General features: G+C 37.9%; 1 protein-coding gene across 1 annotated transcript in view; it reads left to right on the forward strand.

Annotated features, from left to right (window-relative positions):
* LOC139743945 (activating signal cointegrator 1 complex subunit 3-like) overlaps positions 1 to 15,075 on the forward strand; it is a 115,261-nt gene that overhangs the window by 35,340 nt on the left and 64,846 nt on the right. The window contains exons 4-12 of the mRNA XM_071654412.1: positions 246 to 371; positions 1,822 to 2,022; positions 3,716 to 3,856; positions 5,797 to 5,961; positions 9,139 to 9,393; positions 10,542 to 10,673; positions 11,119 to 11,310; positions 13,110 to 13,334; positions 14,560 to 14,679. Coding sequence (XP_071510513.1) covers positions 246 to 371; positions 1,822 to 2,022; positions 3,716 to 3,856; positions 5,797 to 5,961; positions 9,139 to 9,393; positions 10,542 to 10,673; positions 11,119 to 11,310; positions 13,110 to 13,334; positions 14,560 to 14,679 — 1,557 coding nt within the window. The remainder of the gene's footprint in view (positions 1 to 245; positions 372 to 1,821; positions 2,023 to 3,715; positions 3,857 to 5,796; positions 5,962 to 9,138; positions 9,394 to 10,541; positions 10,674 to 11,118; positions 11,311 to 13,109; positions 13,335 to 14,559; positions 14,680 to 15,075) is intronic.

The following is a 15,075-nucleotide window of genomic DNA, read 5'->3' on the forward strand; positions in this document are numbered from 1 at the left end:
TAGGAGGTCACTTTTTTTTTTTGAGTTGCCCAAATTATTTATCCAAAACCTTGGGTGCTACATTAGCAGGTATTTTACCATTAATTACTGACTTGTGGTAGGTCAAGAAACTTTGACTACTACAGTCTCCAATGCGGGATAACGATAATTGATAACTCCTGAAGAAGTTGTCAAACAGGGAGGTAGCCCTACCTTCATCGTTAATGTCTGAAGATGGTTTACAAACGTTCTCTTGCAATGCATAGATCGACCTACCGTCCAACAGCAGGTACCAAAACAAGCCTACGTACGAGGAGGTCGTCATTCCGCCGCCGGAGATTACTACTGCAATAAAGAAACCCGATTTGATTCCAGTCGCGGAGTTGGATAAGGTATGATAATAACGAGTAATTATTTAAGGTATAATCATAAAGAGGAATCATTTCCATTGTAAAGCGTATTAAGACAAATAAATTTCCCCTAGAGAATCTACCTGTCAGGAAGCTATGTGGCTTTCAGAAAACACAATGAGATATCGAGCTGTCGGCCATACTTCTTCGGGAAATAGTACATACATTTTATGATTCTAGTTCAAATTCAAATTCAAACTTTATTTTCGATTTTTTTTTCAACAGAATGTACAAAGAAATATGAAAAAAAATATGACTTGCATGTCGTTGAGAATATACATAGCTAGCCAGGGATAACAACATGTTCATATGCCTACATGATCGGTACAGGAAAAAAAAAAAGACCACAAAATCTTGAATAAACGACATTATGCGACAAACGCCGAAAAAGAGTTGTTTTCTTTGGACTTAATTTCTGTTAAAAAATCACACTCAACTCTATATCAACACGTGTAAATATCTAATGCAGAAGCGTTATTTCCAGAAATACTGTTTGCATCACAGATTTTTCTTTTAGATAATACTTGAATTAAAAAGGCCAATTTCAAATCAATCTTTAAATTTGAAATCATTGCTTGTAATTGATTAAAGCAAAAAAAAAAAAAAAGACGTGCAGAATGGTAAAGATTTCGTCAAAGTTTGACTTCAAACACGCATGTTGTGGAAGTTTACGGTTTTACATGCTTTCACGCGCGAAGCAACTACAAATTCATGTTCAAGTCTCCCATTCACCTGAACATTAATCTTCACAAAATGTCCATTTAACATGACATAAGTAAGAATAACTTGCATTTTTCACATCGGCTTAGTGTTGTCTTGAATGACTTCATGGTAAGATTAACCTGGGGCCCGTTTCATAAAACTTGTCATCAGTGAAAAGTTGTCATAGATGTTACAAGCTACTGAAATCCTTTCATCTGATTGGCTGAGAGCAAATTTTTCGTAGAAATGTGGCATTTGTCACTGATAACAAGTTTTATGAAACGGGCCCCAGATTTTCATCACATATTTGCGTTCTATAATAAATTGGAGAGCAGTGAATTGATGACATTATCAGTGCGGTTGCGAATATAGCTTTTCAAATACAATGCATTTATCATAGTACATATGACATTATAACAATTATGATATATTATGATATATGTGAAATTGTAACAATATATTTGATATAATTTATGTATCGTATGATAATTACACATATATGATCATAATAGTTATATTAATACTCATGTGTGTGTGTATGTTTGCGTGTGTATGCATGTGTGCCTATTTTGATAAAAGTCATAATAACCGCCGACATTATAGAGGTTTGTTGTGTTTTAACATTCTCCGATTTTGTACTTATATCGTGGATATTGCCTATACGGTTTAAATGCAGCAAATACAGCCGATTGCTTACATGAATCTATCACTTTACAACCGAAACCCAAAGGCCAGCCAGAAAGCCTTTCGTGGTATGGAGACACTGAATCTCGTTCAGACGATCGTGTTCGACGCGGCCTACAACACCGACGAGAATCTGCTGGTCTGCGCGCCGACCGGAGCGGGGAAGACGAACGTCGCCATGCTGGCGGTCCTGCACGAAGTCAAGAAGCACATCCAACAGGGTGTGGTCAAAACTGATGAATTCAAAGTGAGCGGGATTTCATTAGACACAGCTGATCTTTCAGCATCGACATAGATTTATCTTCGTTAGTCGATTATTGTCTTCATCCTTTCTCATCTTCCTTCCCTCGAGGTTTGAATCTGTAATCGTTAGTCTAAGAATTTATCAAAGCGATCAACATTTAGATAGGTAAAACAACCATTACTCGCGTTTATGTTGAGAACAAAACGCTACGTCAGAGCTCCACGTCTATTTTGTAACCGTTAAATGACCATCTCGTGGTATTTAGAATTCTCACCGAAAGCGCGTAAGCACATGTGATAATCATGTACGTTGTCAGTCTAATGGTAGTTATGATTATAATGGTGATGATACATTATTACGTGGCGATGATAATGGTACTGATTGAAGACTATTCAAAGATAAAATTATAATGAAACTGATTTGGATGACGACAACACGTACAAAGAGTGATGTTGTTGATGATCATACCAAGGTAATCATGAAATTTTCCAACTTTAATAACTGAAATATAAATATTTTACCGTATCATTGTTTATCACTGTATCAGAGACGTGCCATATCATCTTCGGGTGTTCCTTTTGTACACCGAAAGAAAAAGGGACATACTGGCAACATAAAAGAGACATATTGGGCGGAACATCTTAATCGCTTCATCTTTAATTTCACGATTCCTTGATTGAAAAAGTATTTCCCAGGTCTCCATGAGGACTTTCATATTGAACCCTACAATACATGATCTGTCAGGGTCTCATGTCTTCATTGCTATGATCATAGCCCTAACCACAGTAACAGGTACAACAATTAATTGGTTACGAGTTCGCCGTGAAATGCATAATTATGGACTTCCATTAAAAAAAAAAAAAAAAAACTTCTGATAATGCCCCGTCCGTGAGAATTCAGAGCAAACCTCCACTATCCATGTCATAGTCCATCCTTTGGGGAATATTGCTGCAGAAATTATGATATTGGCACCTTATCATACACTCTAAGAAAAATAGGTTGAACTTGGCACTTTCATTTTCGGTAACACACTGGGAGCACCTTTAAAGGTGCAACTTTGCACAACTCAGACCAGAAAAGTTGCACCCGCAAAGGTGCTTCCAGTGTGAAACAGGTAAAAATGCAAAATTGAACGAAGTTTTCTTAGAGTGTAGGCTCCTTTAATGTTTACTACATTATGTTACATAGGATACAGATGAAATGAGACTGCTTATGTTTATTAAACGTGTGTAAATTAGAAGGAAATAAAAAGAAATCAAATTGAAGCGTCAAACAAAAAGTTAGATTTTCAAAAATGTGTTGTCAATTTCAGAATCTTGTTTTAAAAATGCAACATCTAAGAGGCTCTTGAAACTTGTTCGAGTGGAGCAAACAAGTATGAACAACAAACTTTGGACTCAAATGAAAGTTTGACTTTGAAATGCCGCCAATGAATAGTCAAAATCATAATTTCAAATATTCATCACGTAACTACGGATAATATGGGACTTTATTGATTAACGGTGTGTGCTGTGACAGGGCTGTTTGTCTGATTTTTCCCTAGACATGACAGTGCGTAACGTTATAAACAATAAACAAACAAACAAACAAACCATATAGTTCAAAAGTAACGTTTAGAACGTCCTTGGTTATACCCCATTAATGAAATAGTACTGTTGGACAGGGTATCATGATTCTGCGTTTCTTGTCCGTTCAGATCGTGTACGTGGCACCAATGAAAGCCCTGGCAGCTGAGATGGTCAAGACGTTTGGTTCGCGACTCAGACCACTGGGCATCTCCGTGAAAGAGTTGACCGGGGACTCGAGGCTCACCAAGAGAGAGATCATGCAGTCACAGGTTGGTTTTGCGGGTGTACGTTACGAGTCATACAGCCCACGAGTCATACAGCCCAAGAGTCATACAGCTCACAAGTCATACAGCCCATTAGTTCAACATAAAGCTAACAAGGCCCACGAGACCGACATATTAAGCCCCGTGTTGTACATGTATTTGTCGAACTCGTGGGCTGTTTTTACCTATAGTGTCGAACTCATGGGCTTTATTTGCCTATATAGTGTCGAACTCATGGGCTGTATGACTCGTGAGCTGTATGACTCATGGACCTTTTTTCAATGTCGAACTCGTGGGCTGTATGACTCATGGGTGTCGGTCTAGTGGGATGACCCCCCAAATTCTAACCATCTGTTAGCAGTCACAGGCTAATATTGCTTTGTGGTGGCACAAAGTTTTAACCTCCTGGTAGCATTGGATCTCAATCCCTTTTTGATTATTCTTTTTTGTTTCGTCGTTTCCTCGAAGCATTCCAGATCAAAAAGTTTATAGTTGTCTTTTCTATATTAAGAAATGAAAGTAAATGTTCAAATTGCAGATTGCTCTACATGTACTCCACTCAGGGCAAAGGCGATTCGTTACCATAGTTAATGCCTTGTTGAAATAGCTGTTTTATTAATAATTCCACTTTATGGGAAAACTCAAAATCATTTATCATTACACAACTGAATTCTGAGTGGGGACAAAAATACTTATTTGATAAATAAAATATATTTCATTAAATGCAGTTACCACTACCATATATCTGTTTTTCATGTTTTTATGTCTCAATGTAAACATCGAAATCTTTTATGCCATTCTTTCCTTCAGAACTGTTACAGTCAGTGAGAAAATCTGGGTACCTTCTAAAAAAGGATTGAAGTGTAAGGGCTAAGGTTAAGAGTCTTACCGTATTACAACCTTTGCTGAGGGGCGGAAAAAGTGGGAGAAAATACGTAACATCTAAAATGTTACCTTTGAAAATTTAGGTAGTTAACTCTATCAAAAGTAAAGTGAGAAAAAGTAAAGAAACAAGTATATGAAAACAAACATGTAAGATTATTCTGCCCCCAATAAGATTTTTGACATTTGCTACTGCGACAAGTGCTGCCATGACATATCTAAATTTGGCCCACAAACATAATCTTATCCCTAATCCTAATCCTCAAATCAAACTAAATCTACAACCCTATAATCACAACCCTAAGTCTTTCCCTGAGTCCTTGCAGAAAATAAGACCGGAGCAAATATTGTGTCACCACTCATCCCACCCCCCCCCCAAAAAAAAAGCCCCAAATTCGATTTCAATAGAAGTAATTATTTGCTTAACTTGAGTGTTAAGAATATGAAATATAATAGAGGGAGAATAGTTGAACTGAAAGCCTTCATCAGATATGAATTTCTAGTAGTATTTATCAAAAATCCGACGGTTGTTTTTGAAGGCATACACTTTACGTCATCAAAGAAGTCTTCAACGAGTATGGGAAAGCCAGAATCTTAACTAGCTTTATGTTTGCATCCGGAACAACCATAGCTGTAATCTCAATAATTACATTATCACCAAAAACTGCAAGTAATGATGTTTTGAACTTTCAAGAGCTTCTGTAGAGATTGCTTATATACAAGGGATTTCCGTAAATTGGCCGGACATACAAGGATGAAATGACAGAATTACCCCGATCAACCGTAATGCCTCCGGAGGCCCCTCATTCGCGGGCGTCCGTCGAGTTGTCAGGGTCAGTGTGACGGTCCCAGACTGTGAATTTTATTTGATAAAAATGGCTTTAAATTAGCTGAGATATCCAAAACAAAGAAGTCCTAATAGAAGGTGCTGGGCTTTGATAAGGCCTATGCATTACCCCGCCCTTTTAGATACTGATTACCCTCAGCTTACCCACGATATACCCGGAAGGTTCCTCCTATGTTGCACTGCGTACGATTTCATAGTCAACTTCCAATCGTTACAGATGCTTGTCGTCACTCCCGAGAAATGGGACGTCATCACCCGGAAGTGCACGGGCGACGCCACCATTATCCAGCTGGTCAAACTCCTCATCATCGATGAGGTTCATCTCCTGCACGAAGACAGGGGAGCCGTCATCGAATGCCTGGTCGCACGAACTCTGAGACAGGTAGGCTAATCAGTGGACACTAATGATGACGATTTGAGACGTAGACGTCTATCTGCATCCATCACGTATACCGTGGATCATTAACGCGTAGGATATAACTGGTGTTGTGGAATAGGACAATAATCTGGGTGATATTTGCTTTTTCTGTATTCCAAAATTACAAAAATTAACAAGTTGTCATTCATGCGTATGTGCACTTCCATTATAACACTGAGAACAACAGAAAACAGTAATACAATACGAAACACAAATTAGCTTGCAAAAATAAACCTATGATCTCTAAAATGTTTTTGTAGCCCCCCAAATGAAGAAAGACAAAAATAGTGGAGAAAAATAAAGAATCTTCTGTCAAATCCAAATTCATATATTTGAAATGCTTTATCAAATTACGAAAATTGTATACAATATTTGGTTCTTGAATTTGTATCATGAAGTCTTGAAATCCCAAATTAACAGAATGATAAAAGGAAGTTTGAGTTGACAGGAAACTCTTATTTTCCCTTATTCAGTTTCCCACTTTATTTTTGTTTCTGGAAATGAAGAAATACACGAGAACAAACATTCATTTTTGGTATTTCATTCATGTCTCTTTGTGTGTTGAATTGGTCTTTTTGTAATCATTGCTATCTTCAAGGGTATTTGTAAATGAATGAAAAATGTAAATTTCTGCAATTGTTATGCCTCCGCCACGAAGTGGTGCCGGAGGCATTGTGTTTTTTGGGTTGTCCGTCCGTCCTTCCGTCCGTCCGTAATGAATTTTGTGGACAGCGTAACTAAAAAACCTTTTGAGGTATCCTAATGAAACTTGGCATGTATGTGTATTAGGGGGTGAAATTGTGCCTATCAACTTTTGGGTGCACATGCTCAAGGTCAAAGGTCAAAAAGTCACGGTCAAATACGTAAAATTTCACTATTTCCACCATATCTATGCAATGCCTCAATATATCTTCTTGGCTCATAGTGTATACATGTATTACCCAATTAAGATTCTCTTGTGAAAGTTTGGGGTCATGAGGTCAAAGGTCTAAGGTCAAAAGGTCATATATGAATATTAAAACTTCACTTTTTTCTCCGTACCTTGGAAATTGTTCAAGGTATCTTCATGGAACATAGTACATGTACTGACTGGCAGTGATTATCTAGAGAATTTAGGGTTCATGGGGGTCAAAGGTCAGGGTCAAAGGTCAAGGGCAATACTTCAAAATTTTACTATTTCCCTCATATTCATGCAATGCCAGCAGGATTATTTTTTTTACACTTGGTGTATGCATGTATAACCTAATAGAGATTCTCTGGAAACTTTCTTTTCTTTTTTCTTTTTTTTGCCTCAAAGGTCAAAAGGTCAAAGATCAAGGGAAAGTGCTGAACTAACTTTTTCCTCCATATCCCGGAAGTGGCTCAAGTTATCTTGAAACTTACTACATATTTATGCATGTTCTGCTTGACAGTGATTATCCTATGAATTTTAGGGTCAAAGGCCAGATGAAAATGGTAACAATGTACTTTTCAATACAGAAATTGCACTTTTTCTCCATATCTTGAAAATTACTCAATGCATAAACTTATGAATGGGTCAAAGTCAAATTAAAGTCCTTAAATCCCCAAATACATGCTCTCCTCCATCCAATTAAACCTAGGTCAAGGAAGGTGAACATTCAACACATTTGTTACAAACTTGTCATTTTAATATTTTGCCAATTTTGTGAAAGTGAAATCACACATTGTCTACATGTACTATAGACCTATTAGGAGAATCATGCATTATGGCGGAGGCATACCAGTCGCCTTAGCGACATTTCTAGTTACTTTTTTTCCTAGGAGGACAAAAAAACGAATGTGTTCACTCATGCGTAAAGCTTCTACTGTATCAAGTTATCAGGAGGATAAGTAATAGAATTATCTTTGATATGGTGAATGATACATTAATTTCTATGTTATTCTTCTTTGAGAAATGTGAACTGGAAAAAGTGTTTACTTTCTTTTTTGCCGAGTGTGGACATATATACATATATATGTTATATATATATATATATATATATATATATATATATATATATATTTATATACATATGATTTATATACACTTATTATTTTTCCCTTTATCACACTATTCTTATAATGATAATAATAGCAATCAGTTCTTAGAACGCAAAATACCATAGGATAGTCTCTATGCGTGTACATAATCTATGGAAATAGAATCATCCAAGCCTTTCTATATTCCCATAACACTATTACAATTAACAATAATTTTTTAGAGTTTTCAATCTTCACAGATTTGAATTTGTCGCAATCTGTAATACATGTAATGATGAAGGGGGATTGCTCCATAATGATTGTGCCATTTTTTAAAAGCCCTGTCACCAAATGTCTCGGATTTAACACTTATTTCAGAGAGGAGATTCTTTGACTTTGAACGTAGATTACGACAGGATGATATATGGCTTGATTAGTCCACTGAGGTATGCAGGGGAATTATCATGAAAACATTTAAATACAAGTGTCAGAACATTAAACTTGATACGAGCCCTTATTGGCAACCAATTGTCGGCAACTAACCAACCAAAACCAACTATTTATATATAACAACTAGTTATATGATCAAACTTCCTTTTACGTGTTACAAGCTTTTCAGCTGATTTTTGTATCCGTTGGAGTCCTTTCAGCTGAGATTCTGAACTCCAAACCGTTATCATTATCCAAAAATGACTGAAAATAAACGCGCGCAGCAGGTTCTCTGTAGTTGTTTTATCCAGACAGTTGTTCTATTTTCCAATCTTGTGTAGACCTATGGTCGCCGATTTACAAATGTTATTGATTTGTGTTTTCATGCTAAAATCATCTCGGATAATGACGCCAAGGTCACATTGACAGAACAGGGATATCACAAACATTAACAAACAAAGTTGTTGACGATTCTTTACGAGATCTCACATGCACAACGTCAGTTCTCTTAATCAATTTTAGACCATTTTTTCAAAGACCAATCTTGAATTTTACGTAAGCATGATTCAGTCTGAACTATATCTGCATCAGAATTGGTACTTTTTGGCAGTGGAAGATAAGTATCATCAGCACATGTAATTTTACTTATGCCACACTTCTCAATTACATCCTCTAGTGGAGTTGTTTACATTACGAAATCTTATATCGATTAAAACGTTTACTTTTGTCAAGGTCGAGGCCTACCAGAACAATGTCCGAATTGTTGGACTGTCGGCTACTCTGCCAAACTATAGGGACGTCGCGGAATTCCTCCACGTCGATCTCGACAAGGGGCTTTTCTTCTTCGATTCCCGATTTCGTCCCGTCCCGCTCCAGCAGTCTTTTATCGGCGTTAAGAACTTGCATTCCAAAAAGACTAAAGAGAAAGATCTGATGAACGACGTTTGCTACGAGAAGATGATAGAGCTGGTGAAGAACGGTCATCAAGTAGGTTAACCCAGTCTGTCAAGTTTGTTTATTTGTGTGTGTGGGATGGGGGAGTGGAAGGGGTATACTTATGTGTGCAAATGAAATAGGTAAGACAAACCCGTATTAAAATGGTTATAGTGGATGCTAATCAAATGATTGGTAGAGAGCAACCACTAAGTGACCAGATTTTCATTTTGTATAACAAGCTCAGCGGGCATAATCTTTTCCTAATGACAGGTACTAATGACCGCTACTAACGATACCATTGCTCAAATACGTGACTTTGTTCATTCATTTGAGTTGCCGTTACCGACAAAAGCCTTGACAAGTCTACCAGAGTATTGGCCCTTCTTGAAAATGGATAATTATACTGACAGAAAGTCACTTTTCAGCCGAAATTATCTTTGGTTGATTGTCCCATTACCTCTTAATATTCCAGCTAACAATCGTCTTCGCTCGACTGGATCACCTACTGCGTCGTGTTCGGTTTCACATTAGTATTAATCTTAATAGCATGGATTATCAAATGAAAAGGATCATGTCATCATTTTAAAGTTGCCTCGTATGTTTCAAACTCTTCCAAAATCACTATCGGGTGGGTCATTCTCAGTAACGCCCTATGTAATGTGCATCATTTGTGTACTATTAATTCCTGATCACTCCTCCACTAAAATGGACGGCTATAGGTTCGACTTAAATCCGAGCAACACCTGCCTTTCAACCCATCAATTTCCTGCGATCCTATATAGGTTTATGGTTTCACAAAGTATATTTATTTGCCTGGATGGCTCCGCTTATCATTGGGTTATAATAACAAAACACCGGTTATTTGATATTTCAGAATAGGAGTAAGCCCGAATAATATGTATGCACATGATTTTCTTTTTTAAGATTATGGCTACTTCGGAAACATTGAATAATCAGTACTTATTTATTCAATGAAGGGAAATTCGTCGATCATATGAAATAAAAAACTCAAAGCAAGAGCATATTCATTAATTCGAAACACAAAAAAGTAGAAAATTATTTCATTGACATGTCAGTCTAATTTAAGCGACACATCGACAATAATAAAAAAATGTACCCAGCAATGTCCTGTGTAGTTAAACTCTGATGAGATGCGAAACGTTCAACATGAGTGTATGCTCATATCGGTCTTATGGTAGGTGCTGATCTTCGTGTTTTCAAGAGCGGGCACCCGTGAAACAGCGGATGAGCTGTTGAAAAGGCTCAAAAGGGAACCAACAGAGCCCTTTTCCACAGAAACGCACGAATCATTCGAGGATGCCAAAAAAGAGGTAGGCTACTTCAATGAGAATAAAACCGTAGGTAAAATCGTAGGTAGTTCGCCTAGTTCCTTCCTGATCAACATCAAGGAGCGACAGATACTCATACACAAACTGGATTTGTAGGGAAATAATTAATGCTGCTTCTGAAATATTGGTTGAACACTTGTCTTTGTTATGCGTAACATGGGTATAAAGAGACCCGACATCTGAGCACATTGCATATTTGACATTATTTTTCGATCCAGTAGCCTCAAACCACTGTCGTTTTTCTCTCTTGGGATATAATATGCCATATAGAGAATGAGTTTGATTTTAAGTTTGAATTTGAGTTCCAGTTTGATTTTCAGTCCAGCTGTGTGTTACCAAGGAGCTTCTGCAGCTCCTTGGTGTTACGGCCTGCTATTGACCCCGGCTGATAAGGAATCGCTTGATTTTGATTCAATGCCACCTATAGCTGGAGGGCCTTCCTGACCAGATTCTCATGGACCTAGTGCCCAAGGGGTTGGCTGTACATCACGGCGGTATCTCGAGGCAGAGTCGCGACTTCGTGGAGAAATACTTTTCTGCCGGATTGATCCGAGTTCTGTGCTGCACAACCACCTTGGCCTGGGGTGTGAACCTCCCTGCCCATGCCGTCATTATCAAGGTACACGGAGCTCGGAATCGAATCGCTTTGATTTGAGCAGGAAACAATGGTGGAAACGTTTATTTCAACATTTCATTCTTATTGGAAAGAATATTTTGAAGAAAAGATAAATGCAGATTTTTTTTTCAAGCTAATTGAATTATTGCAGTCTAGATCTTGATACAAACATATCCCTTTTCATTGTGTGTACGCAAGTATATTGCCCATTACCTTTCAAGTGTTTGTATAGTCTAAGTTAGTGTTGTTGTTTTTTTATTGCCGCAAAGTCTACTGACACGCTTTTTGTTTTTTGTTTTTTGTTTTATTTTGTTGTTGTTGTTTTTTTTACACTTGCGATGCTTAATAATGTGTCTACTTCCTCCCCCTTACCGCCGCTTTGTTATGATAAACAGTGCCCTCCCAATATAACGAAATCCTCGGGACCGCCAGTTTTCTTTCGTTATATCGAAATGTCGTCATTATCGAACATAATACAGTATGATGAAAACACGTAAACCATGCGCATACTGTATGTTGTTTATTGAATACTCATCATGTGCTGGAAAGCTATACCAAATAGGACGCTGTCTCATTATTTTTTTTTAAAATGTTACATTGAAGAGAGAGCATCAAGTTGCTCGTACTTTTATGCCTATAGTTTGAAAAAAAAATGTGTAAACAGTGATGGTTTTGGATTCGGTTACTACCAAAGTTCCTTATTCCGAAGGCTTGTTATTCTAGAAGAGTCAATATTCTGAAGGTTCGCTATTCCCGGGATTCGTTATTTCGAAGGTTTGTTAGTCCAAGAACAAAATGATATGAAATGAAATAAAATGAAAAAAAAACACGTTTGTTTCTCTGAAGCCTCGTTCTTCCGAAGATTCGTTATTCCGAAAGTTCATAATTCCTAAAGTGAGATAAGATTCAATTATCCGAAGTCGATATAAGATTTGTAATTCCGAGGTTTTGTCAGTGTACTCACCCTTTTCCTTCCACTTGTGGATTACCGAACCTTATTTCATGATCCGATTAACGAATATTCGAAATAACAAAGATTCTTTTCAATTGCGGATTAACGAACCTTCGTACTAAGAACTTTATTTCATTGTCGGATTAACGAACCTTATATACTAACGAGCCTTCGGAATAACGTCACAATGTGCTTGATAACGAACCGTATTTCATTTTTTAATTAACAAACATCTAGGTATATCAGAATTTGTGTGTTTCGTTATAACAACATTTCGGAGAAAAACGTAATTTTATTTCATTTCGGATTGACGTAATAACGCAAGTTCTCGTGACACGGGGAGTGAACGTAGAGTGATGTGAAGCGTCCGCCCGTGCAGAGTCGTTCTGTAAATGCTAGTTGTTCCCCTATGTATTTTCATAAGCGATCCGCATTATTTTAGTTATCGGAGCCTTTTTTTTTTTTTTTGCTTGCTTGCTTGGTTGTCAGCCGATGAAACGCGGAAGTGGCACCAGAAATATATATATATATATACATGTATATATATATATATATATATATATATATATTTTTTTTTTTTTTTTTTGGCACCCCCGTTTACCTTGTACCTTGTGTTCGTCACTTCCGAAGGGTCCTCTAGGGACTGGAAGTACGGTATTCCTAGATCCGCCCCTGTCCTTTGTCAGTGGCGATCAGAAAATGACTTCGTTATAACGAAATTTCGTTATAACCGTGTTCGTTGTAACGGGAGAGCACTGCATTACACATCTTTCCCAAGTAGGCCTACTAGTAGAATAGACATACAAGGATACAAGGATATTATCATTTTCATTTCATATCGTGCTTTCAGGGGACGAAGTTCTACAATCCGGATACGTCCACACAAGAAGACCTTGGTATTTTGGACGTGCTTCAGATCTTCGGTAGAGCTGGTCGGCCTCAGTTTGATACCTTCGGAGAAGGGTACATTATCACGTCTCGCTCGAAGCTTAGACATTACCTCTTGCTCCTTATGACCCAAGATCCGATCGAGAGCAAGTTCAAGATGAGGCTGGCAGATAATCTCAATGCCGAGGTATAAAGATAGGCAATATGTAATACAGTGCGTATGAAAAAAATTAATCCAACTTTGGAGGGTTACTATTTCATAATCCTCCAATCGCCAATGCGCAGAAAATTTCTGAGAGCTCTGTCACAGATGCACTGTGGGATTCCTCAGTGCCTTTGTTCGCTTCCGGTTGTCTCACGCGAGTCGCAGTTCCCATACGATTCAATAAAGTTATTTGTCTGCTGTGATACTCCTTTTTTCTTGGCTACAATTTAGCTTAAAAGAGTTGAACGTTTCTAAGTTTTACTGATTTGCGGTCACTAGAGTCATGGTTCACTACTGCAAGGCCTCAATATGCTGGTCACATAATGGAAACGGAGAAAACTTCAACAAAAAATACCTCTAGATAAAGACAGAGCGTGATCTGAGTGCATGTGCAGGCAAAACCGGGGCAAGTTTGTCCCGTGAGCTATCCCATAATGCATCTAAAACACTGCTCTGCGCACGGCACCTAGGTAAGGAGAACTCAACATCTTTCCATTGGTACCAAAATTATGTTGACAAATGTCATGCATGACTGAGCACATGAACTTTAAAGACAACGATGACGAATTGCACTTTTTCCAAGTTTGAGTATCACATGGAGGAACAATGAACGTCTCACTGAATGGATGAGATCTGTCAATGAAAGTGGCAAAATAAATAGGCCAGTCTTTACCAATACAGGTTTGTGTTTAGAGTTTGCGTTTAGGGTTTCTCCAAACATTTTATTGTCCATATAACCTTTAACATGTCTACCAGTCCTGTCTGATACCTTCGTAACTTCCAACTTGACAAATCTCAAGTAAGTGCAAAGATTTAAAAATGCATCTTATCTGCATGTAAGGAACGACTAAAAGGGCAAATCGAACTAGTACCCCTGTCAAGACATATGCATTGGTGCAGAGAGTTATTGTTTCGGGTGCACGTCACGAGTTCGACACCAACGAGTCCTACAGCCCATGAGCACGACACCAGCTTTGCTGGTGAATAAGGCCCATGAATCAGACACAAGGCAAACAAGGTCCAGGAGTTCGACACTATCATAAAACAAAAAAGGCCCGCTTGCCTATAGTATCGACATCGTTGACTGTAAGACTCGTAGGCTGTATGACTCATGGACCATTTTTTTCCAATGTCAAACTCATGGGCTGTATGACTCATGGCCACGTCTCAATCTAATGGGATGACCCCATTGTTTCTTGTGCTACAGATTGTGCTTGGCACAGTGAGTAACATGGAGGAGGCTCTACGCTGGCTGAGATACACGTACCTCTACATTCGGATGAGACGCAATCCTGAGGCTTACAAACTTTCATTTGATGATGTCGAGGTAATTTTGACACTTTTTTTTTCATAATAAATAATGAATAATCTGATTGCAGCTGCCCGAATGAACATAGGCTGGTGAATGCGATTCTAGATGTTGGGCTTTATATTCGCACGTTTGGGTACTAGAAAATAATTTTGAACAATCGCCACACCTATACTTAGGCCCTATAGTAGGCTTGCAGCGTGTAATTCCTTCAGAAACGCATTACAGTCTTGTGGTCTTAAAAATAACGGCTTCAATTAAGGTGTGTGTGTGTGTGTGTGTGTGTGTGTTTTAGTTTATCTCCTTATTGCAACAGAGAAATGAGTGCTCACTCAACTCCCAAATACACGTTTTATCACGTGATAGAAACATAATTGCCTAATAATTGTTTCATTCTTCTTCTTCTTTGTTTTT

The sequence above is a fragment of the Diadema antillarum genome, unplaced genomic scaffold, assembly GCF_040938485.1.
Source record: "Diadema antillarum isolate AM-2024a unplaced genomic scaffold, OU_Dant_1.0 seq00001124_RagTag, whole genome shotgun sequence".
NCBI classification, from domain to species: Eukaryota; Metazoa; Echinodermata; class Echinoidea; order Diadematoida; family Diadematidae; genus Diadema; species Diadema antillarum.